At 44.9% G+C, this 25,030-nt stretch overlaps 1 protein-coding gene across 3 annotated transcripts in view; it reads right to left on the minus strand.

The window, feature by feature from the left end:
• The window catches only part of Ankrd29 (ankyrin repeat domain 29), a 50,963-nt gene that overhangs the window by 20,918 nt on the left and 5,015 nt on the right, over positions 1–25,030 (minus strand). The window contains exons 2-5 of one of the 3 annotated variants that reach the window (XM_036205302.1): positions 17,163–17,273; positions 11,251–11,349; positions 6,170–6,268; positions 3,452–3,550 (exon numbers count right to left, since the gene is read on the minus strand). In XM_036205302.1, coding sequence (XP_036061195.1) covers positions 3,452–3,550; positions 6,170–6,268; positions 11,251–11,349; positions 17,163–17,273 — 408 coding nt within the window. Of the gene's footprint in view, positions 1–3,451; positions 3,551–6,169; positions 6,269–11,250; positions 11,350–17,147; positions 17,274–25,030 lie in introns of all 3 variants that reach the window. The other 2 variants (XM_036205301.1, XM_036205303.1) reach the window with 2 other exon arrangements.

Below are 25,030 nucleotides of genomic sequence, written 5' to 3' on the forward strand. Positions count from 1 at the left end.
AAACACAAAGGGCAATTTGCACCAAGCCCCAAGTGACAGCCCCAGTCTCCATGAGCTTTTCTATATGTGTGGGGGAATTTCTTTTCTTTCTCAGAATCATGTCTTCCTGATTCAGCAAATTTGTAGGTTGTGTTCGTCCAGACCCTCACGTCAGAGTATGTGTATATGCTCCACAGTAGAAAACCTGGACAGTCCCCTGTGGAGTCAACACCCAGGTAATCACCTTGTGCTGGCAATGCTAATGGCAAGCCAGAACCCCAAACAAACCGGGGTGCGCATCACCTGGATGGGGCTGGATTTCCACTGGTTCTGCTGAGCTACTAGACTACCTCGAGGCAATCATTAAAAACAAACCAGCCTGTACAGAGTTTAGGCAGATGTTTGATTACGGTTGCAAATTTTAGCTGCTCTTTGGTGTATTGGCACAGAATGTTCCCCATGCCCTTAGCTGCGGCTGACTTTGCTCTTTTCTGAGACATACTGTCTACACAAAGGGTCTCTCACTGTGCATCACGGCATTTAGTTCCCACTGTTTTCAGAGATCTTTGACACGGACCCCACCACCATCATTTTTTATTTTATTTTTTGATACAGGCCTCACTCTGCAGCCCTGGCTGGATTGGAACTCACTATGTGAACCAGGCTGTCCTTGAACTCACAGAGATCCATCTATCTCTGCTTCCCCTAGTACTGGGATCAAAGGTGTGCACTACCATACTCAGGTCAATTGTTTTTAATAGAAATATTTGGACCAACTTAAAAGTAAAAAGTAAGAATGAATTTACAGCACATGAAATTTCTTAATTCACCTTATAACAGAGAGGAATTTACTATGAATAAGGGCTCAGCTGAAGTCTATATTTCTAAGAGCCTTCTGGAAGAATATTGTCTAATGAGTATAAATTTTACATCCACTCTCAATCCGGACTGCTAACTCTGGGTCATATTGTGAAAATAAGAATTGCCTTTCCATTTCCAAAGTTTCTGGAAGCCATTTCTATTCAGTCCCACACTACAGAAACCTAGACTCTCAGCTACTCTTTACTTACATCCACCCAGAGAGAGGATCCAAAGCTTTAGATGTACACTCATTTTCCCCCCTTTTTTGTGTTGTGGTATATGTATGTGTTTATGCACATGCGTGGATACATGTGTGCATGCATGTGCACTCAAGTGTATAGGTTAAATAAAGATCAATAGTAGGAGTCCTCAGTTGCTCTCCACCTTATTTTTGGAGAAAGGGCCTCACTGAACCCACAGCTCACCACCAATTTGGCTAGACTGGCTGGCCAGCAGTCTAGCCAGACTTCTCCTGTCCCTATCTCCTCAGCACTGGGATTACAAGTGCACAGCACAGAGCCCAGCTTTGTGTGTGGGCGCCGGGGATCAAGCTCAGGTTCTCCAGTCTGCGCAGCAAACTCCCGAGCCCTCTCCCCAGGTCTGCCTGCGTTTCTCAGAACCTCCTCATGCCACAGCTGCATCCACAGAGACTGGCTCTGCTGGTCTGAGGGGGTGGCTAGGACTGGAAGTTTGGATCGCTCCACAGGTGTGTCTACTGGGCAGCCAGGTTGAGAAACACTTTGTTAGAGTTATCAAGGATCTTAGGCCCCAAGTCTTCCAAACTTTGAAGTGCCAGAGGGCAAGGTGAGTTACTGTGGACTTCAAAGAGTTAACGAGGGAAGCTCTGGAAAGGATATTCAAATGGAAACCTGCACACCCACACAGCCCATTATATGGCTATGAAAACCTAGCGCCTGTGGCGTAAGGGCTCACGTGTACTTGAGGAATAGCCTAAACACAGTTCCTGGATAATTGGAAGCAGGACTCTCTCCCTCCCCCTGAGACTCTTGTCAAGTCACCTCATCTTTCCATATTTTATCTTTCCTACAAAACCAGGATAATAACAGTTGTCATAGAGTCTACAGAATTATAGTGACAATTAAAAAGGCCCCTGGGCTACGTACTAATTGCCAATTAGCTGCAAACAGACTCACAGTGGCAGCAGATCCCCTCACAGGCCTACCTTGTGCATCCATCTCCCAGGTTTTCACCTCTCATTTCTCTTGGAACAACCTGGTTTCTCCCCCTGATGCCTTTCTGTTCCAGTGTCTTTACAACAGGAGGCTGCAGTCCATGCACTGGACCACACGGCTTGTCATGGCCTGACTAAATATGTGTCCCAGGACTTTGGGGCAGCTGGATTGCATGAGTGAAATGTGCCAGATGTACCGCAGATTTAAAAGGGGCGTGGTTTCCATGACAGGGAAAGCTCACCTCATTAGCTGATTTTCCCTTGAAGTCTCAGATGAAAATCCCACTGTGTAGGGCTGGAGGGATGGCTCAGTGGTTAAGAGCACATACTGCTCTCCTGAGGATCTGAGTTTAATTTGTTAGCATTCTGACCTGCCCCTTGGAGACCCACCCAGAGTCCTGATGTCATTTTACATTAAAGCCCTGTGGTGGTATTGTGTTCCCCAAAATATTGTGTGACCTTAATAAACTTATCTGGGGTCAGAGAACAGAACAGCCACTAGATATAGAGGCCAGAAAATGGTGGCACACATGCCTTTAATCCTGTCACTTGGGAGGCAGAAATTTCTGTGAGTTTAAAGCCACACTGGGAAACAGCCAGGCATGGTGACTCATGCCTTTAATCCCACTAACTGAGCCTTTAATCCTGGAAGTAATGGCAGAAAGCAGAAAGATATATAAGGCGTGAAAACCAGGAACTAAGTTGGTTAAGCTTTTAGGCTTTTGAGCAGCACAGTTCAGCTGAGAGGCATCCAGTCTGAGGAAACAGGGTCAGCTGAAGAATTGCAAGATGAGGAAGCTGTGGCTTGTTCTGCTTCTCTGATCTGCCAGCATTCACCCCAATAACTGGCTTCAGGTTTGTTTTAATTAATAAGACCTTTTAAGATTCATGATACAAAAGCCCCCTTAAGAGGAGAAAACCTCTCCCCTCCCTCTCTCACCTCCCTCTCCCTCTCCCTCTCTCTCTCCCTCTCTCTCCTTTCTGCTTCCTTCCATTCCTTCTACACTCACCCCAAAATAAACTTGCCACATGAACGACATGTCTGCTGTGTGAGTAACTTGCTATGTCCAGCGTGCTTGCGTGGCATGTCTCACCCACTGCTGTGCACCTTGGCCCAACCTGCCTAGGCCTCCCATGGGCCACCTTGTCATTACACAATTCCCAGCACCCACATCTGGTGGCTTGGAATTGCCTGTAAACCCAGCTCCAGCAGATCTGACACCTAGGACCTCTGTGGGCACTTGCATTCATGTGCACGTGTGCGCGCACACACACACACACACACACACACCTGTATACATAATTAAAACAAAAACAAATATTCAAAAAAAGAAAACCCCACTGTGCACTAAAAATGACTTTAAGTTGGCAGTTTTGACATTGGGATTTGGACTGGATGTTCATTGTGGTGGTACTCACATACAGTTGGTCATGGATGTTGGCCCCATGCTTCAGCAAGGTCTCCACCACTGGCATGTGCCCATACTGACTGGCAGCCAACAGGGCAGTGCCCCCGTCCTATGGAAGGAAAGGACACTGCGTTGTATCTGGTGCAATTTGGATTTCACCAAGCATACTCTTCATAGAACTGGAAGAAAATGTCCCAAGATAATAAACTCAATTCCCTTCTGTCATCTCTCTTACCTGGTCTTTATTTTTTAAAGGCTTATTTTATTTTTTATTTGTATGTATGTGCACATCTGTGTGTCTGTGTGAGTGTATGCCCTGTGTATGTGGGGGGTACCCACAGAGGTCAGAAGAGAGTGTTGGATTCCCTGAACTGGAGTCGCAGAAGACTGAGCTACCCCACATGGGTGCTGGACACTGAACTCTGGCCTTCTGGAAGAGCATCAAGTGCTCTTAATCATGGAGCCATTTCTCCAGCCTCTCACGTTTTCTTTGCAATCATGAAAGCTTTCATCTTAAGGACCTGCGCATGGTGTACCCTTGTATAACTTGCCAGGGACACAGTGCAGTTATCTCACCAAGTTATTACAAAATATCTTGTACCAAAGCAGGAATACAGATCTGCCCCTCAATGCACACTTCCAGGTATTGTCAGCTCCTCCTGGAGTTACCAGAAAAGCCTTCCACAGCTTCTGCCCAGAGGCTCCTTTGGCAAGCTTTGGCTTATCCTGTGGTGCTATTTGGGTATAAGCCACTGAGTTTAAGATGTTTTCATGGGACAAGATAGGCCTTCATTAAAAGAGCAGAGCAGATGATGACATGATGGTCCATGTCCTTTGGACATGTGCCAGTTTGTCTGGGTCTCTTCTAAAGCATGGGCCCTGAGACTGAGCAGAGTGCTGTAACGTAATAATGCTCTAATGTGAAGCAGGGCATCCCTTTGTTCCATCAACTCCACTTTCATCTCTGCATCTGAAATTAGAACACGCACTTACACCAACCACATCGCACTACTGACTCACTGAGTCTGTCTGTGTTCGAGGAGCCATTAATGGCTTTCCTCAGGTGCCTCTGGTCAAGCAGCAGCTTCCCCACCTCTGAGGGATGCTCGGTTCTGTGAACTGTGATGTGCAGACTTAGGCTAATTATGAGGCATTCAATACATGTGACTTCACTAAAAATACGAATTATAAATATGATAGTATAGTTCATAAATTTGGGCATAGGTTGTTTTTTTTTTTTATTTTATTCAAAGCAAATTCTACCCTCAGAGGTTCTGATTCATAAGGTCTTGGGTGTGGCCCAGAAAAATAAGCCGTTTAACTAGTCATATGGGGTGTGGCTGTGACAGACGGGGCAGCTGGCCTCACCTGTGAAATGCCTGTATAGAGGTCTTGTGTTCACAGTTAAAGTGACATCCTGGTGCATGACAGTAGCTTCAGGTGGCATCAGGAGGGACTGTCTGTTAAGGAATAGGGTGAACCGGCCTTGAAGGGCAGGGAGTGGAGGGAGAGGGGCGGGAGGCTGAGGCTGATAGCAAGATGGGGGACATCAAGACATTGCTTAGTAGCAGCAATGACTGTTGCTCTTTTGGAGCTCCCTCCTGTCAACTTTCTGGTCTCTCTTCCTGATGAGGTAAGAGAGTAGTAAGATACAGAGGCGCCTACAGAGGAGCAATCTCTTTTATTAAAGCATTTTCAGGCTACAAATTGCATGCAGTTAGTAACAAAGAGGGTGATTATTAAAACCAAGTCAGTTTTGATGACAGGTTCATACTGAAACTCACAACCTCCTGACACTCACTTCTGCCCATGGAAAGCTCTTAAAACACCTGCAGTTGACCTCATGGAATCATGGAATTGCTCATCCTGGGCTCTGCGTTCTATGGATCTGCGGGAGCACAAATGGGCTCCTGCATAAAGACTTTAAGCCAACATTAGCTTGGTAAGCAAGAAGATGACTGGAGTAGACATGTGGTCATGTATGATCATTCTGACTTGGTTCTAGGGTTGAGATTTGGGTTCAGTGAACTTGCTACTTTAGTTGTAACACGTGTGAGTGAGCACACACATGCTTGTGTGCATGCATGTGCACAGGTGCACCCACGTGGTGCATGTGGAGGCCAGAGGTTGACATCAGGGTAGCTTCCTCAATTGCTGTTCCATTTTGTGATTTTGAGACGGTGTCTGTAACTGAACCCGGAGCCTATCTTTTTGTCTACACTGGTTGCCTTCAGCATCCTTATGTCTCTCTTGTCCATCACCATCAGGGCTGAAGTTATACATGCATGCCACAATGCCTGGCTCCATAGGACCAAGTCATACTTCCAATAGCTCCTACTACTGTATTGGAGCTAACACGGAACTGGGGACTGGGAGAGCCACCTGGTGACGAAGCTTACATAGAACTGGAATAAAACACGGAAATGGGGACTGGGAGAGCCACCTGGTGATGAAGCTTACTTTCCCCAAACAGAAAATAATTGATGCTAAATTACACGAAAGAGTACACGTTTTTCTCCTTGAAATTTTCCCGGTGTAAAATTAGAAGGAATCCCAAAGACTGGCTATCCCTGAACCACTTGTAACCTCCTGAAACCCACTTCCTTTGGCTACAGAATCTTCCAGCAAGAGCAGCACATGTTTGTGCCACAGATACAGAGAAAATGGATGCAGGTATGTGGAAGGTCTTCGACAGGATATGAAAAAATCAAGACCTGAATTATCTTACTTTGGTCCTATGTTCAGTAGATGCTCCAAATCCGAAGAGAAATCTCACGACGTCATTGTGGCCTTGCTGGGCAGCAAAGAACAGGGCAGTTGTACCTGACTGGGAGAGAGAGGGGATGGCTTTAAAGAGACATTAACAAAATCAGTTTACAAATAAAACAGAGCAGAATCTTTGCACAGACTTCCTAGTTCCAAGAGGGCCATTTTTGATTTGTTGTGATTTTCTTTCTTTTTTACAATTTTACTTTTTTGATGTGTGATGTTTTGTCTGTACACATGTCAGTGTACAGTGCCCATGGAGGCCAGAATAGTGCACTGGACTCTCTGAAACTGGAGTTACAGACAGTTGTGAGCTGTCATGTGGTTGCTGGGAATTGAGCCTGGGTCCTCTGGAAGAACATCCAGTGCCCTTATCACTGAGCAACATCTCTAGCCCCTGTTGCTAGTTCTTGATGAGAGAAATATCATGAAGGGAAGACTTTGTTCTTGTACTAGAGTGGATGCGCCTCCCCCGAAGGCCAGACTCCATCCTGATTCCAGGATGTGCTATTATTTTATATAGTGAAGGATGCGACTGAGGAGCTGGAGAGGAGGTGTTCATTCCGCATTGCCCAGACAATGATGAGTGTCCTTGTAAGTGCAAAAAAGAACTGAACCCCTTGCTCTGCTCTGTGAACTGTTCCACGGTGTCACAGGCCTATAATCCCAGCATGTGGGAGGCTGAGGCAGCGGGACAGGAAGTTTGAGGCCAGCCCAGGCTACAATAGTGTACCCCATCTCAAAAAACTTAAACCAATCCCAAACGAAAGAAAACAAAACAAAATAAAACACCAAAAGAGAGTAAGGAAGAAATCTGGTTTGCAGGAACTATGGCATGGAAGCAGTGGAGCGGCTCATCTGTGGACAAATGGAGGAGTAAGGCGGCGTGGCCTACCATGGCAGAATATTACTTTAAAAGGAAGGAAATTAAGACAGACAGCACAACAGGGTTGAAACATAAAGATGTGTCACACGGAGTAAGCCTGTTCCACAAGCACAAACTCTGTTAGATTCTGCTGTGGTGTCTGAAGAACACAAAGGAGGAGGGCAGCTATCGTCTGGTGGGCACAGCTGCGGGGAAAGACTCACAGAGAAGATGCAGCTGTGGTTACACAGCACTGAGTGTAGCCATGGTACCATAACTGCATATTCTAAAACAGCTAAGGTGAAAACGGGTGAGATGGTGAGCTTTATGGAGATGTACTACAGTAAAAGTAATGAATAAAAGAAGATGGATGAAGAGGGATATTTGACAGCAGCGGCAAAGAGACCATAGGCATGGTGACTGGGATGCGGAAGCCACAGGCACGGGATGGTGTCGCACCAGCTCTGGAGACAGCAGAGAACGCGCCCCCCCCCCCAGCCCCAGCCTGCCGGCGGCCTCTAGCAGGCATGTCCAATCTTGATATCGTAACTCAACACTGTCATCTTCCAAGTTCCTGCCTAGAAACTGTGTAAATGAGTCCTAGATAATTCACCAAAAGCCTCCTAGCATTTTCATATTTTCAGTAAGTTTTGTGTCGGGCCCCACTCATGATTATCCTGGAGTGCATGTGGTCTGGAGGCCATGGGTTGGATGCCTACAGGGGGAATGAAGCCCAGCCCACACTCTGGATTTAGATTTCTGGCCTCCAGATCTCCAAGATAATCAATTCCTGTTGTTTTAAGCCATCCAGTTCATGGTGATCTGCTGTAACAGGCAACAGATATACTTGGTATAGTGTCTGGGGGAACGAGAATCCATCAAGACATGGAAGAACCCTGGCAGCAGGACTGTGGGTTCCACAGCTCAGTACTCCAAAGCAGAAAACAACCAACGCCAAGAAAGAGGAAAGAAAAGGAGGGAAAAGGAGGAAAAGGGATCTAAACAATTCGCGTGTGAATTCTTCAACTGGAGGCCAGAGCAGAAGCTGGCTTCAAGTATTTTTCAAAACTGGACGTATTAACCACTAACAGTCTAAATTCACATTTTCATCACCCAAACATGGTATTTTTACATTTGAAGTCACTTTTATAAGCCTACTCAAAGACTGGTACCCAAATCATAGTGTCCCATGAACAAAATCATTATAGCACAGCAGTGGCCAGTGTATATCATTTCTATGAAAATGCTCATCATGGGGGACGATCTGGGAAGAGGGGGGATCAGCAGCAGGGATGGGAGGGGATGAGGGAGGGTAATCAGAGTGAACGTGATCACAATACACTGTACATGTACAAGGAATTGCAAAGAAAATAAAAGAAAAAAATGTCCATCACATCCATAGTCTGCGCTTTTGGTGAAACCAACATACTTCACTTCTCCAGCCTCTGTGAAAAGCCTCTCTTTCCGTAGCTCACCCGGAACCTGTGGGGATTGACTCTGACTCAGGCCTGAGGGCTGGAGGAGGCATCAAGTCCCGGGGACTGTACTCATCGCTCTAAATTCATTCTCATGGGGCAGGACGCCGAGGCAGAACATGGACCACCTTTGCGAATGGAACCTTCTGCCTCCAGCTGCGCCCCGAGAGGAAAGGCAACCGGACCATTCCCAGAGCCTGGCTGCTTGCCATGAGTGGTTCCCCACGTGTCCCACAGATGCGAACCTGCAGCACCTGTCCTTTGCTGTCAGAGAGCAAAGGATGCTAAGTTCCAGAATATCTATAAAGAGGTTTTGATGAAAACACTTGCTTCTGAAATAAAATTTAGAGAGTATCCGGAATTCTTTCTGGTGTTTTCTTTGTCTTTTTTTTTTTTTTTTTTCCCATAGCTGAGGACCGAACCCAGGGCCTTGCGCTTGCTAGGCAAGTGCTCTACCACTGAGCTAAATGCCCAGCCCCTGGTGTTTTCTTTATTAAGAGAAGGTATTTATTTTTCAGTAATTTTTCGATAAATAAACTAAAATGATGGTCATAGCAGCTTGAGGTAGGTTTATATATAAAATCAGTCATGTAGTCAGATACAGTAATCCCTATCTAACAGGATTTAGAGTTCATTCTGAAAGATGAACTAAGTTTTCAGTGTACATTCTTTCCTCCTGAAGCCCAGACTACAGGCCAATTCCTGTTGCTTTCAGTCAGCCACCATTGCTGGGTCTCTACAGCGACTGCCCTTCAGGACCGTTGGTTTCCAGTTGGTCTAGAAAGCTCTACAGACCTAGGAAAGCAGGTTAGGAAAGTTCTAAGGACACACTCTGATGCTGCAAATGGACTAATAGTGGGGCATGGTTAGGCCGGCTGCAAAAACACACTCCAAAGACCCCCATGGAGTCAGTACTTTGGGGCCTTCCCCTGGTTTAGTATTTGTATTGCCTGAGGCTGCCATGGGCTCAGGAAATTAGAGGGACTACTGGAAACTTCCATAGCATCATCATCTGGGTCACGATTTGCCTCTGGACCGAGTGTGTGTCAGGGAAGCCCTCAAGTGCTGTTGTCCTCGGGGCACAGACGCTTCCATCTGCTAGTTTGGTTGAGCCATGGTGATCGGATGAATGAATAAACAAAGCCACACACTAGCTAGAAGTCCGCTTTGCTCTTCTCAGTTGTTCTCAAGAGGCTTTTGTACACAGTGTACCTGCCCTTCGGGACCAACTTCATGAATAAGTATATTTCTGGACTGCATTGTTTTTATTAGAGAAAATCTGCTTTGTGTTTTAAAGTTATAACAAACAAGGACTATAAAGTAAAGAGAAAAAGATGAGGATAATTTAAAAATATATTTCTAAATGGGCTTAAACATCTTTATCCCAGAGAGAGATTTTGTTTCAGTAGCTGATGTGAAAAAGGCCTGAAACAAGGACTTAGCGTTGTGAGATTGCCCCAGAAGGACCCGTGTGAGAGAAGATGGATGAAATTGACGGCAGTGTCCACACTGCCGCTCTGTATACCAGCCTCACAAAGGTTGTTTTTCACGGTCTACAGACAAGGCCTCTAACATTTAGCGGTAGATGAAGGACTGTCAGGGGTAAGGCAGGTCATGAATCAGGCCAAATGAAGAAAATCAAGGGTCCACTATGGCTAAGAGCTGTCCCAGGATGCCCACCTCTGTGTGAACTGAGAGGTCAAATTTACACCTAGAGTGACCAGAGCACACATCTCCACAAAGCTTTGTCTAAACAGGTCCTACATCAGTTTGGAGATGTAGGTGGGGTCTCCTCAGACCCGAGCTCCAAAGTGTGTTAAAATGCCACAGTCATCTTGTTGCTGCTCTAGATTGAACCACAGTTGGAGCCTCTGGTAAAGCCAAGCACCCCAACATTGATCAAGTGTGATCACATGCTCACATTGTATTTCACTATACCCCCACACGACTCTTTTGGAGAGATTACTTAATAAAAATGCAGTAACATCTGGGAAATTCCTATACATTCCATGGTATCTCATCCCAAGAGAGGAAGAAGTACTGATTCGTGTCTGAGACAAAAACGTGATTGTTAAGGAATGTGATAAGGCAGGGTGGTGCCTGGGATGGAGCAGATATGGTTTGAATGTGTCTTCCAAAGACTCAGTGCTAGGAGCTGGGTGTCCCAGTGATGATCCCGAGGAAGTGGGACCTTTAAGATGGAGGCAGCAGTGAGGTCGTCATCAGTGGGTGGAGCTATAGTAAAGATTAGTGCTGATCTCCTGGAGTGGGTTAGTTCTCACAAGCATGGGTTGTTAAAAAATAAGACACTTGGTGCTTGGTGGTCTCTTCTGTATATATGGTCACTTCTTTTTCCTTTCTTCAACCTCATCATGTTGTGAGGCAGCCAAGGAAGCCCTCACCAGATGCCAAACAGATGTAGTTCGGAATCTGAGGTTTTCAGTCCCTAAAACTGTGAACTAAATAAACCTCTATTTTTAAAATAAAATACCCAGCACCAGTTATCCCATTATGGCAGCAACAATGAGTACAGTTGATGATGGTTCATTCCCAGTGTTTGTTTTAGGCACAGTAAGCTCTGCAGTGGGCTTTGGTGTGGGAGCAAAGCGATGGTAACTCCGGTCCTCTTAAGCACTTTACTGCCATAAAGACCACAGATCTTTTCACCGGGTCATGGTTGGTCATGTGCACAACTTGACTTACCTCTCTCTGGAGGTTGATGTCTGCCCCCTGTAGAACCAGCTCCCTCACACAGTCTATGTGGCCAGCGTAGGAGGCGACCATGAGGAGTGTGGTGCCATGCTGCAGGAGGAGAGAGATGAACAGTTATGCTTTCACAGCAGAGAGCCTAGAGGACATTCTAGAGATGTTAGCTTCACCCAGATGAGGCACACAAGATTAACAGCTCTGGAGTAACTAGGATGCCAGCTGGACAGGAGCAAGCAAATGGATAAATCGCCAAGGTTGGAATTTGAAGGTTACAAATTCACTTATAGCCATCTCCTTCAGAAACAGTCGAAGTGAAATATTGAGATTGCATTTTAAGCCAGCAACGATACAATGTTCTCACTTTATGACACATACTAAATGATTCCTGATCCATAACACTGCTACTAATTCCAAAGGGAGTTGAATGTTACCAGCTGGTTTTCTGAATTTGGAAGGTTTTTGTTCTTGTTTTGTATATGCGTTTACAGTATAAGTTGATCAGTTATAGTTACAACTTAATATATATATACATATATAATATCTTAGATATAATATATTAAGTATTAGACTCAGGTTCTTTAGGATAGGACACCTTTTGGAATGATCCTTGTAACATGCCACCTACCCATGCTCTAGACTTCCCTGGATTTTAATATGTGTTTTTGCTTGATATTGTTTGCATTTATTGTAATTCCAACTTATCTAAGTCATTATCCCTCATTACTCCTGGACAATATTTGATAACCATCTCTTTGTATATAGTCTTGTATTAGGTTAGAACTTTCTTATTTAGACAAAAGGGGGAGATGTAGTGGGTAGCCATCCCAGCATTGGCCTGGAAGTTCCAACCCCCATTGAGGCTTCGGTCATGATCACGCCCACAAGGAGGGGCAGAGGGGGGAGCGGAAGACCGAGGATCAAGAGGAGGTCTCTCTCTTGGTTCCGGGACCTTGGACACTGGAGGTAGACTGAGCAGAGTTCTCCAGAGAACACCGCCAGACTGCACTATACCTTTGCCAGACCCTGCAACCTATCCCTTCATTTGTAAGTTACCCCACAAAATAAACTCCCTTTTAACTACATGGAGTGGCCTTAATAATTTAACCAATAAGCCAGCAACAATACAATGTTCTCACTTTATGACACACACTAAATGATCCCTGATCCATAACACTGCTACTAATTCCAAAGGGAGTTGAATGTTACCAGCTGGTTTTCTGAATTTGGAAGGTTTTTTGTTTTTGTTTTGTATATGCATTTACAGTATAAGTTGATCATTTCCCCTCCACCTTTCTCTCTCTCCCTTCATACCTTCAAGTCCTCTCCTGTCTTCTCTCTGTAACACTGAATTTAATTAGTGCTGCCTGCTACAATGTTAACTGTTGGTTCAACCTTATGTAGGTGTGTGCATGTGTGTGCGAATGTGTGCAGGTGTGTGCAGTGACCACAGCTGCAGTGAGTTCATGAATGCAGTGATTGTGTCATGCTCCGAGGACATCATTTGAACTTAAAAGTCTTAAATTGTTTTCTTTCATTTTAAGCCAGGTGGAGAGGCTGAGCAGGGGGATTATGAGTTCTAAGCCACCATGGACTACATAATGGGTATGTCTCTAAAAAATATTTATTTATTTCTCTAAGAAAAAGTTTTAACTCAGATTTAGCATGGAATTAAGGGAAGGAGAGAGATTCTCAGGAAAAGGACAAAACACTCTCAACTATGGACATGGGCTTCTTAAGAGAGTCAACCAATTTTTATTTTAATTTAAAGTCTCTCTTGACTTCTTCAGTAATGTGTTGTTCAATTTCCATGAGTTCCTGTAGTTACTAGAGAGTCTTCTGCTGTTGACTTTAACTTTTATTGCATTGTGTGGTCGGAGAGTAGATACAGGGTTATTTCATTTTTAAGAGTTGTTTTGTGTCTCAGAATGTGGTCTGTTTTAGAGAAACTTCCATGAGCTGCCAAGTAGAACATATATATTCTTTGGTGTTTGGGTGGAATGTTCTGTAACTATCTGTTAGGTCCCTTTCATGTATGATGTCTTGGGATTCTGGTTTCTCTGTTTATTTACTCAGTTGAACTCCTTTCCTCTGGGGTCTTCATGACTAGAGTGGCAATCTTACATTCACTAACTTCTTCCTGAATATGAACAATTTTTATTTAGACAAGAAATAGGAAAATCCTTGGTGCTGTGGTCTGAATGTTTCCCTCCAAAATTCATGCTGAAATCTAATTCCATTGCAGTGGGTTAGAAGACAGGCCTTTAGGAAGTGATTAAGACACAACAGACTTGTCTTCCAAGTGGGATTAGTGCTTGTAGGAAATGACTTGAGGCGGGGACTCCTGCCCTGTTCTACAGAGAGAGATCTTAGCAGACACTGAATCTACAGGCACCTGGGTCTTGGTTTCCCAGCCTACATGACTGTGGGCAATAATTTTCTGTTGTTTATTAACTATCCAGTCCGAAGCATTTTACTATAGCACCTCAAGTGGGCTCTTGGCTTAAAGACAATTTGTTTAAACAAGCTATAAATACCTCCTTTTACATGAGATGTAAGAAAAATATTTATCTCACAGGTCACACTGTTTTCAAAATAAGAACCAACCATGCTGGGCAGTGGTGGCGCACGCCTGTAATCCCAGCACTTGGGAGGCAGAGGCAGGTGGATCTCTGTGAGTTTGAGGCCAGCCTGGTCTACAAAGCGAGTCCAGGACAGGCTCCAAAGCTACAGAGAAACCCTGTCTTGAAAAACAAAACAAAACAAACAAACAAACAAAAAGAACCAATCACAAGCAGAAGAAAGTATCTGAGTACTTAATTTGGATATTTAAAAGAGAAAAAGAGGCTGGAGACGTGGGGGTTGAGAAAGCACACTGCTATTACAGAAGGCCGTGTTCCCAGCACTCACACTGAACAGCTCACAACCACCTGCAGCCCCTGTTTCAGGAGATCTGACACATGATTTCTTTCGCATCCACGGGCACTTGCATTCATGTGACATAAATGCACACAGACATGTATACATAAAATTTTAATCTCCCAAAGATGGAAAAAAAAAACCCTTTAGGCTGATTCATTTGAAAGAAAAGGTGAATAAAATAAATAATAAAAACATACCTTTATGGATTGATTGTTTCAATTCTATACTATGATCAGTTGAAACAAAGATTGGTTCAATAGAGAAAGACCATAAAAAGTACCATAGTACAGCATACACTTTCCATTTTCCTAAAAACCCATTAGCTTGACAGATTTTTGATTCCTGAAATATTAAGAGTACTTTATTTTATTGACTGAAGCTAAAAATATATTTAGAAACAAACTAGTTTTGAACAAAGCATTTATAAATGTAAATAAAGGTAGTGAGGCCCAAAAACAAAGACATTGAAATACCTACATTAATAAATCTAAAAAAAGTTGCAAGAATCTTGTAATTCACATCAATGTGGTTAAAAAGATAAGCAAAGCAAAAAAAGAAAGAAGGAAAGGAAAGGAAAAATGGGGTTAATTTAGGGTCTCCCCAGGCATGGGGGTAGAAGGCTGCAGTTCCGATGAGGCAGGAGATGGGGCCATGGAGCACAGCCAATGTCAAGGCAGCTTGGGCTACAAGTGCTGAGGCTCTGCCTCAGAGAATTAAAACAAGATCTAGAACTCTCAGGTGAACAATGTCAGCAATTCAAAGCTCTGAGCACATAGAATGTGGTCTAGAGATGCAATATTTGTTCTTGACAACCTGTTGGAAAAGTCTGACAATGGCTGCTTGGATTGAGAACCATTTCCAAGAAAGCCCTGGGCACTCTTTGCATCTGAAAGGTCTCCATAGGCTTCTTAGGTGACGCTGCACCTCAGTTCATAGACCTGGTAGTGGCAGCCTACACATCAGTCATCACAATAAGACAATCCTAGAACCCAGATTCCATGCCCAGGTGCCACATGGAAGAGACAGATGCCCAGCCAGGATATTCCAAGAGGAGCGAGGTCCTGCACTGTCTCCACACATCTCCTTGTTCTTCCATATCACTAACTGTCCTTTCAAAACAGCAAGATGTGCTCCTTGTGTTAAGAAATTGCTTTCCCAGAAACCTCCTGATTAAGTGTTAAATTTATTTTAAAATTTTATTTTATTCATTACTACTTTATGTGTATGACGTGCATGTGTTGGGGCGTACATACTACAGCACACATGTGGAGGCAGATGACCACCGTGTGGAGTCAGTTCTCTCCTTCTGTCTTTCTATAAGTTCATCAGGCTTGTGGCCCAGAACTCTTACCTGCTGAGCCATCTCACCAGAGGGGAATCCAAGAGGGGCGATTTATAAACAGACTTATTTATTAGTCAAACATCTATTCCCAGGAGAAAAATCTTGTCCAAACAGCTGCTGCTCAGATAGACACAGTATAAGCCCTGTGGGCAGGGTGTAGCACAGATGACTCAGGGTACCAGAAAAGGTGGGTCTGTGAGGGACAGCAGAGTGACCTTCAAGAGCTAGAACTCAGAGGATGTCATGGGAGTGTCTGAAGAGGGATTACTTTAAAAAAAAAAAAAAAAAAAGAGGAAGAGGAGGCACCAACGTGGTCAGCGAGGAAGGTCACAGGTGGTTCCAATTGGTTCCTACCCCATCTTGTTGGTTGGTGTAGGGCAGGAACTCATCTACTGAGACCCAAGTAAGACCAGGGTGGCCGTTCACAGATGCCCAGAGTCCCCTTTAAGCCTGGGTTCTGACAAAGAACAGATGGCATGTTCAAATTGGGATAATTGGAGGGGAATTTAATAAAGAGACTATTCATAAAGAAGTGGTCTGGTAGTGTAGTTTGGGACTTAATGAGAGCAGGGCTCTGTGACTGGCCAGGCTGGAAGGTACAAAAGTAACATAATGGTGCCTGCACCAGTGTGAGCCCCAGTGTGAGCACCAGAATGAGGCCTCTGACTCTCTCCTCCACCTTCTGCTTCCAGAGGATGCCTTTATTGGTCAAATTAAATGAAAGGACCAAGAGAGGGAGACTTTTGGGGCATTTCTTATGATTCAGATTCTGGGCCCAGGGCCCACCAGAAGAAGGTACAGAATGGATCTGGATGTTCTTGGTGACCCAGTAAATAAGCTAGAGAAAATCTTGCCTTTTCTTTCTGGGGCTGCTGGTGGTTTTCACTCGGCAGATTTCCACATCAAAGCTGAAAATGGCACACCCAGTCTCAAGGAGCGACAAGGATCCTTTGAAAACATTGGTTTCAAACCACAAAACTGTCCCCTTATTTGAGGTCCTCCTTGTCCCCAAGGATGCAGAGAAGTCTTGTGAAACACAGAGAATTGATGGCTTCTAGCTGGGGAGGGGGCAGCTCTGGGTGGGACCCGCCAGTGGCTCTGTCACCTACTTTAATTTCCTTCTAGCTTGTCACTTGGTGACTTGACTTGTCCTTTTTCAAAGTGAAAAGATGGGGGGGCGCTGGTGGAGGGGGGTGGTGGAGGGGGCTGGTGGAGGCTTCAGTTTCTCAGTTTTTGCATTCATATATGAAAATCACAACAATCATGGCTGCCCACACATGCTCTAAATAATCCTCCCTCTTCTTTCCTGCCTCTCTTTCTCCTTCCCTCCCTCCCTTCCTTTCTTTCTTTTTAAAAGTTGTTTTCTAAACAGCCCTTTCTTCCTGGAACTTGCCTGTCTCCTTTCCCATGAAAGCCTCCATTCACTATGCCGAGGCCTTCTGCTCTCCATGTCCAACCATTTGCTTCCTGACCTCCTCAGCATGTTTCCAGGTCCACTATTACACCTCAGGACTCTTGGAAAGGATAGAGCAGGCAAACACAAGAACAAGTGCATAAGCATGTGAAGGAGGCATGTTCATGGGGTCTCATGCCTGCAGAGTGCAAAGGTGTGCTCTGGGCATGCAGATACCATGTCTGTCCATACACTGTCTCTGCAGTCCACATCCACACGACCACTGTTCAACAGAAGTTTCAGTAGGGCCAGGTTTCCCCTCCTCGCTGCCCAGAATGCAGCGTTGGCAAGCGGAGTTTCTTTCTGCAAAAGTGGAAACAAACAGGCTCTTAAAAGAGAAGTCAGTGATCATGGCTGCTTGTTATTTGCACACAAATAACACCTTTCTAAAGGAAGAACTTCCAGATGAGGGATGATCATTTGCAAGAATACCCTCCTCTCGATATATGAGATTGTAGAATTCCAGGCTGTAAGAAGAGTTTTATTTATAATCTATGGGCCCAAGGTTGTCTGCAGAGCAATACTCTGATACACCAGAATCAATGCCTCACCTCCCACCAAAGCCTCTCCTTCCTGCCACTGTTAGGTCTTTGTTCACAATTTCCTTTTAACTTGAAATGAATTTTCCCCATCCTAGCAGTACAAGGTTCTGCCCAGATGTCATTTCCTCTCTGAAGCATGCCAAATAACCCCTTCCTTGCAAGTGGAGCAAAATCTCTCTCTTCTGACCTTTGAAAGGAGTTTAGTGGTACCTTTTCTGTGTCTTCAACATTTTCTAGCCAATTCCAGCCATTGGGGTAGGCAGCTCACTTCCCCTCCACCCAATATTTCTCCCTTCAACTGGAACTTGCCAGAGGCTTTGGGTGAGAACTGGGGACTCTGGGCAGAGAATGCTCTTTTGTCCCCCACTTCCTCTGTTGCCGGGGCATTCTAAAGTGGCTAAATTAGAGTTGGGCCATACTTATGGAGGGGGAGGGACTGGAAATAAAGCCTGGTTTAATTTCCTGTGCTAAGACAAACTGGTATGGATTTGTGGAGAAGAATCCTTGAGAAGAAGAATGGCTGGGGACCAGACAGCTCTGAGATTCAGAGTGCCTTGGTCTGTGGGAGTCATTGTTGCCTTTTGCTTTAGAAAGAGATCAAAATGCCTGCCCTAAAGTTCACAGGGGGGAGGAAGGGAGGGAGCGAGGGAGAGAAGGGGAGAGAGAGAGAGAGAGAGAGAGAGAGAGAGAGAGAGAGAGAGAGGGAGAGAGGGAGGGAGGGGGAGAGAGGGAGAGAGATGCTGGGGGTAAACTAACTGCCTAAAACACAGGTTCTATTTTTTTTTTCCCTGAACTTGAACACTCCTTCCTGGAAGGAGACTTAGAAGGTTCAAGAAGTAAACAAAACTTGAAGGACTCAGGAAGCTCCTAAAACCTATAAGATTAACATGGCTTCTTCCCCAAGGTCATAAGGTAATACAATTGCTGAAGAGAGAAAGCTCTCTATTCAGCGGAACCCATGCCAGTCGTGCCGGGAGCTCCAGCGGCAGCTTTCCATGCTGGGGTGGGTTTCTCAAGGATGAAGCTGCTTTTCAGTCACTCATGCTCTTGTAAGGAAGCCCAATAACTCACTGACTCGGGTAAAACTGTTCATTTGGTCTGTCCTCAGTGTCCAGTGTGGAGTGAGCATATGCAGGAAAGGTGTGAGACACCAGCACACCATAAATGCTCATTTCTTCCACTCCAAATGCTTTCCTTCATGAGGTTACAGTGATAGGACAATTAAGTTCCAACTATTAGTCCTATTACAGAATGTTGCTGCTCTCAGGACATTTGATGGCATTCACGTTATCTAATAAAAGGATTTGGGGAATGTGTAAAAACATCTCTATGATGGCAAAGGCCTGTTTTTAAACGTCTTTTGAATAGAATTACATGCCCGATAACATTTTAGTCAACGACAAGCTGCTATACCAGGACAGTCTCCTAGGATTATATTAACCAATGACACTAGCTAGCTATCTTAGTTTTTATATGCACTACAGACATTCCATGGCTGTTCATTTTATGAAACCATCTAAGACCATTTCTCAAGACACCTACTGGTTGTTGTTTGTTTTTCAAGACAGGATTCTCTGTGTAGTCCTGGATGTCCTGGAACTCACTCTGTAGCCCAGACTGGCCTTGAACTCACAGAGATCCACCTGCCTTTGCCTCCTGAGTGCTGGGATTAAAGGCGTGTGCCACCACTGCTGGGCTCAAAACATCTATTGTTAAGTGAAGGATGACGATCCTGTAGTAGTCCCTCTTAACTGTGGTTTGACTTCCTGTAGTGACCCACAGTCAATTGTGGCACAAAAATATTCAGTGGGAAATTCCAAAAATGAACAATGCATAAGTGTTAAACTGAATACTGTTTTGAGTAACATGATGAAATCTTGCACTCTCTTTCCTGCATCCCTGTGAGGAGGAATGGACTCACTCCTTTGTACAGTATATTTACACTGTTTGTGCCATTACCCTCTGTTCACTTACCCACCTAGGTGATGAGAGCAACTGTGCTTGTGTCCAGGTAACTCTTTACTTGGTCACAGCACCAAAGAACAAAGTAGCGATTTGCTGTAGAATTTTGTTTTAAGATGTGTTACATTTGTTTATGCTGTGAAACATTTGTTTTAATGATGCAAAGATGTGTTGCATACGTTCATGTTGCATCCATTTAACTCAGTGAAGCTGTGTTACTATGTCTGTCTAAAACACCTGATGATCTAATAAAGAACTGAATGGCCAATAGCAAAGCAGGAGAAAGAATGGGCGGGGCTGGCAGGCAGAGAGAATAAATAGGAGGAGAAATCTGGGAGGAAAGGAAGAAAGAGCAAGAAAACAAGGAAAGGAGGATGCTAGGGGCCAACCACCCAATCACACGGCCACCCAGCCACCCAGCCAGCCATGGAGTTAGAGTGAAAGTAAGATACACAGAAGTAAGAAAAGGAAAAAGCCCAGAGGCAAAAGGTAGATGGGGTAATTTAAAGTTAAGAAAAGTTGGCAAGAAATAAGGCTGGACAGTTATAATTAAGAATAAACCTCTGTGTGTGATTTATTTGGGAGCTGGGTGTCAGGCCCCACAAAAGAGCAAAAACACACAACGGGGTTTCATTACGGTATTCGGTCATAATTGTTCTGCCTTACTAATGTTTGTCATTATCCTTTACGTGTCTAGTTTAGAAACTTTCATAAGTATGTATGTATAGAAAAACAGAGCATAAAGGGTTTGTAAATTCCTGCAGTTACTTCCTGAGGGGGTGGGTCTTGAATAAAGGCATGAGCACCAAATTGTATTAAATACAGTGCTTTGCTAAGTTAAAACCACAGTACCATTAACCTCAGCTACTCAAGAAAGCCAGGTACGTGAGTGTGCAGGGCTGGCAGACGATGGTGCAGGGTTTCATTTCAGAGTCTTTCAGCACAAACGAGCTAGTGCTGCTGTGCAAATCTGAGAGCCAGGCAAGGTGGAGAGTGACAAACAGATCACAAACATGCTTTGAATAGCTTCCTAGCTCACTGGGGGACCACAAATCCAAGTAACCAGTTACCTTCCCTGAAGGCATAAACTTGACTCTCCTGAGTTTTCAAGCTAACTAGTGCCAAGGTACTCACACCAGAGCCTCCCACATCTGCCCCAGGCTGTGTCTAACTTGCTACAGTTCCTAGTACCCTAGTAAAGCCAAGGCAAGTGGGGTTGGTGTGAATAATAGGTCATGAGATCATGCCCCTCTAATAGAGATTGCATGAGGCCAGGATGAAGTCTAGGAAGGTGAACTTAGGGGTTGCTACAATGTCAACATGGAGTATCTCTGCAGGCTTTCCCTAAAATGAGAACAGGGTGGGGTGGGGTGTAGTAGTTTGAAAGAAAATGGCCTCAACGGGAGTGGTACTATTAGGAAGTGTAGCCTTGTTGGATTGGGTGTTACCTTGGAGGAAGTGTGTTACTGTAGAGGTAGGTTTTAAGGTCTTCTATGCTCAAGCTATACCCAGTGAAACAGTTCACTTCCTGTTGCCTGTGGATCAAGAGGTAGGATCTCAGCTCCTTCTCCAGCACCATGTCTGCCTGCATGCTGCCATGTCCCACCATAATGATAATGGACTAAATCTCTGAAACTGTAAGCCAGCCCAATTAAACAGTTTTCTTTATAAAAGTTGCCATGGTCATGGTGTCTCTTCACAGCAATAGAAACCCTAAAACAGGGTCCTTCCTTCTTCCTTCCTTCTTTCCTTCCTTCCTTCCTTCTTTCCTTTCTTCCTTCCTTCCTTCCCCTTCTTTCCTTCCTTCCTCCCTCCCTTCCTCCCTCCCTTCCTCCCTCCCTCCCTCCCTTCTTTCTTTCTTTCTTTCTTTCTTTCTTTCTTTCTTTCTTTCTTTCTTTCTTTCTGTTTTTTCAAGACAGGGTTTCTTTGTGCAGCCCTGGCTGTCCTAGAACTAGCTGTATAGACCAGGCTGGCCTCAAACTCACAGAGATCCACCTGCCTCTGCTTCTTCAGTGTGGGAACTAAAGGCATGCATCACCATGCCCATGACTTCACTGAACTTCCAGTTGAACTTCAAACACCTGGGAAAACCACTTGGAAACAGCAAGTGCCTACTGTTAGAACAAGCTACACAATTAGAACAAGAACACAAATATGCATTTTACATGCTCAAGAAATCCTGTCTACAAATGCATAGCCAGAGCTTGATATGGTTCTCCAAGCAATATGTAAACATGGTCACTAGCCTGTGCTGGGGCAGAGGAGTGGTTAGGGTTAGGAATACAGGTTAACTTTGATCTCTGCCTACAGTGACTTTATGGTCTCATAGGAAAATAACCCACGTCAACAGGCCTGACTTTTGTAGATCAGTGGAGAAGTGTGGCTGCTAACAGTGAGAATAGGAAACAGACCATGGTCACTGTTGCCCAAGGCCTACCTTAGTATCATTCTCAGAAGGACGAGTGGAGGACATAAAGGAGAAAAAAGGAATGAGATTTCTTCCTGGACCAGAGACCCAGGGCAGAGCAGATCCATGAACTTGGACTTTATCCTGGGGAGCCAACTGGGTGTTTGAAGGTGAGATATACCAGTTTTGCACACAAGAAAAGTCACGGAGGAAAGGAAGATGCACGGCTAGAGTGACACTGTGTAGGGGAGGCCAGAGCTCTGGGTGCTGGGGCCACGGACTGCTGTGGGAACGGGAGTGGGGGAGACTGGCTGTCCTGGAACTCGCTCTGTAGACCAGGCTGGCTTCGAACTCACAGAGCCCCGCCTGCCTGCTGGGACCAAAGGTGTGCACCACCACAATGATCTCAATTTTGAACATGTTCCAATTGCTTGGGGGCACATTCTGGCAGAAATGTCAAGCAGAGAAATGGGTGTGTGCTCTCTGGCACTGTGCCCACACATTGTGGAGGCCAGGCATCCTGAGCTAACACTTTGAAGGTCATGCTCAGTGTCGTATGGTATGCTGTCTTCATAGACATCATTTACTCCTCAGCACAGCTCAGAGAGATGGGTTCTGTCATTTCAGACAAGGTCGGAGAGAACTGGCAAGTCAGGCACCGGTACCAGGTTGCCCCCTTTGGGAACACCACACTGTTCTGCCACTCACAAACTCTTCAGTAGACAGCAAGGAATAAGGCTGCCATGACCTCCAGTGACCTTTCCACCCGCCCTTCCAATCTCCTCTCTTGCCAAGACAGAAAGTTCCCCCAACTTTCCTTCCCGTGGGGAGTCTACAGGAATCACAATCCTGGGTCACTTCCAAATCTCCCCTGAGTACATTATGTAGAGAAGCATAAAAGGTGTGGAGAAGGCCGGGCAAGGCCTTCAGCCTTTAACGCAGACAATGTCTCTGTCTCTGCCTCTCCCTCTCCTACTTCCTCTCCCCTTTCTCTTTTCCTCCTGGACTTCCTACCACATTATACATACATTATAAATCTCTGTAAAAAATAAAGGAAAGAAAAAGATGATACTCTGAATTATATGCCAGGTTAAAACATCCTCATTTTTGTTAATTTATTTTCCTGTGGCTTGTCCATGTACTTTAAGGTACGTGGTGAACTGGAGTTCATTATGAGGTAATTTATGTTTGGGGACTGGGATGAAACACAGGGATCTTGTACTTGTCTAGCTCAGGCACAGCTAGCTTCAGCGATGACCCCAAAACTCCATAGTGAGATACTTCATCTTCCTGGCTAAGACTTGGTCAAGAAAGTTCTAGAAACTTCTGTTTAGCTGGCAGTGTTGTTTTCTCTGATCATAAACTTCCCCATCTCCAAATGAGTAGGGCTCTTGGCAGCCTCAGTCCTGAAGACCAAGACTTGGGTGTTTGGAATAGCAGTTACAAAGTCAAAAGCCAATGTACTGAAATCCATGGACCTTACTATACACACACACACACACACACACACACACACACACACCACCACAACCACCACCACCACCAACAACAACAACAACAACAACACCAAACAACAATAACCAAAAACACAAAACCCCTCAGTCTTCCACTGTGCCTTACTTAGCTTTCTACTGTTGTGATAAAACATCATGACTACAAGCAACTTCAGGAGGAAACTGTTTATTTAATCTTCTACTTCCAGTTAACAGTCCATTACTGAGGGATATCAGGGCTAAGAACTGAAGTGGAGGCCATGGAGGAGTGCTGCTTACTGGCTTGCTCAGCCTGCTTTCTTATACCATCCAGGATTGCTTGCCCAGGTATGCTACACCCACACTGGACTGTGCCCTCCCACATCAATAATCAGTTAAGAAAATGCCCCACAGGCTTGACTACAGGCCAGTCTGCTGGGGACATTGTCTTAGTTGAGGTCTCCTCATCCCAAATGACTCCAGCTTTACATGGTTGGCATTAAACTAGCCAGCACACACTGTATATATGCCTATTTCCTTGGCCAGAACAAATTAGGAATTGCCAATTAGGAAAGGTAGATTTCTGGGGCAAGCTGGTACCTGAGGGAAGTGGTAGCTAGCAGGGCTGGGGTGGATTCAGTGGTAGAGAGCCTGATTACCTTGCGCAAGGCCCTGTGAAACAAGGTGACTGGTAACAACAGGAAAAGCCATACCAGAGGGCATTGAGGGGCCATGTGGTTCAGATTCACACTGCCCACATGCAGTGGTTCCGACTCAACACAAATGGCAGAAACTGATGTGCGATGCCTTGCAGACTCTCTCATGGATGCATCAACAATGCTGACGTTTTGTTCATGGGCTTTGAAGACCCAAACACTTGGGCTGAAAATATAAAGGTTAATTCCTGGCTCCCACGTTAAAGTTAATATGTGTTCAAGAAATTGTTAAAGAACACAACATCCTGTCAACTTTGTTAATTGTTGAATTTGGTATAATGTTGATCCCATGAGAAAATAATGTACAAGCCTGGCTGTTTTCACCACAGTTACTGAGTACAGATAGCAACTGCAGAACAAAAGGCATAGTTGAAAGGTAAACCACCCATAGCTAAGTAAATAGTTTACAACACAAATGTCATAAAAACTCCCTAAAAGTTTATAGTCAAGTCTCCACAATTATTGTGGGCTGAGTGTGTTTCAATACGCTTGAGCTGATGGGAGGCAGGTGAAGAGCCTTGCTACCCTAGGTCACGACTGGCCTGAAACTCGGGCCTTCCCCAGCACCTTTCTACTCTGCAGCTAAGTCCACTTTCCTTCTTCGCCAGCGCAGACTTCTCCTTCTCTCTGCTCTAGCCTCCCCACCCCCTCCTGGCAGAGGCAGGGTCTTCTCACACTCCAGCACAGGATCTGGGCTCTAGACCACTGCCCTTCAGTCAGATGTACAGATCTCCACCCCTTTAAGACTCAAGCTAGCCACTTACAATGATGGTATTAAAAATCATTTCTGCCAGGTGGTGGTGGCGCATACCTTTAATCCCAGCACTCAGGAGGCAGAGGCAGGTGGATCTCTGTAAGTTCAAGGCTAGCCTGGTCTACAGAGTGAGTTCCAGTCCAGTCCTCTGGGCAACACAGAGGAACCCCATATCAAAAAACTAAAAACAACAAAATTATTTTCTCT

Source organism: Onychomys torridus, chromosome 13 (assembly GCF_903995425.1).
Source record: "Onychomys torridus chromosome 13, mOncTor1.1, whole genome shotgun sequence".
Lineage (NCBI taxonomy): Eukaryota > Metazoa > Chordata > Mammalia > Rodentia > Cricetidae > Onychomys > Onychomys torridus.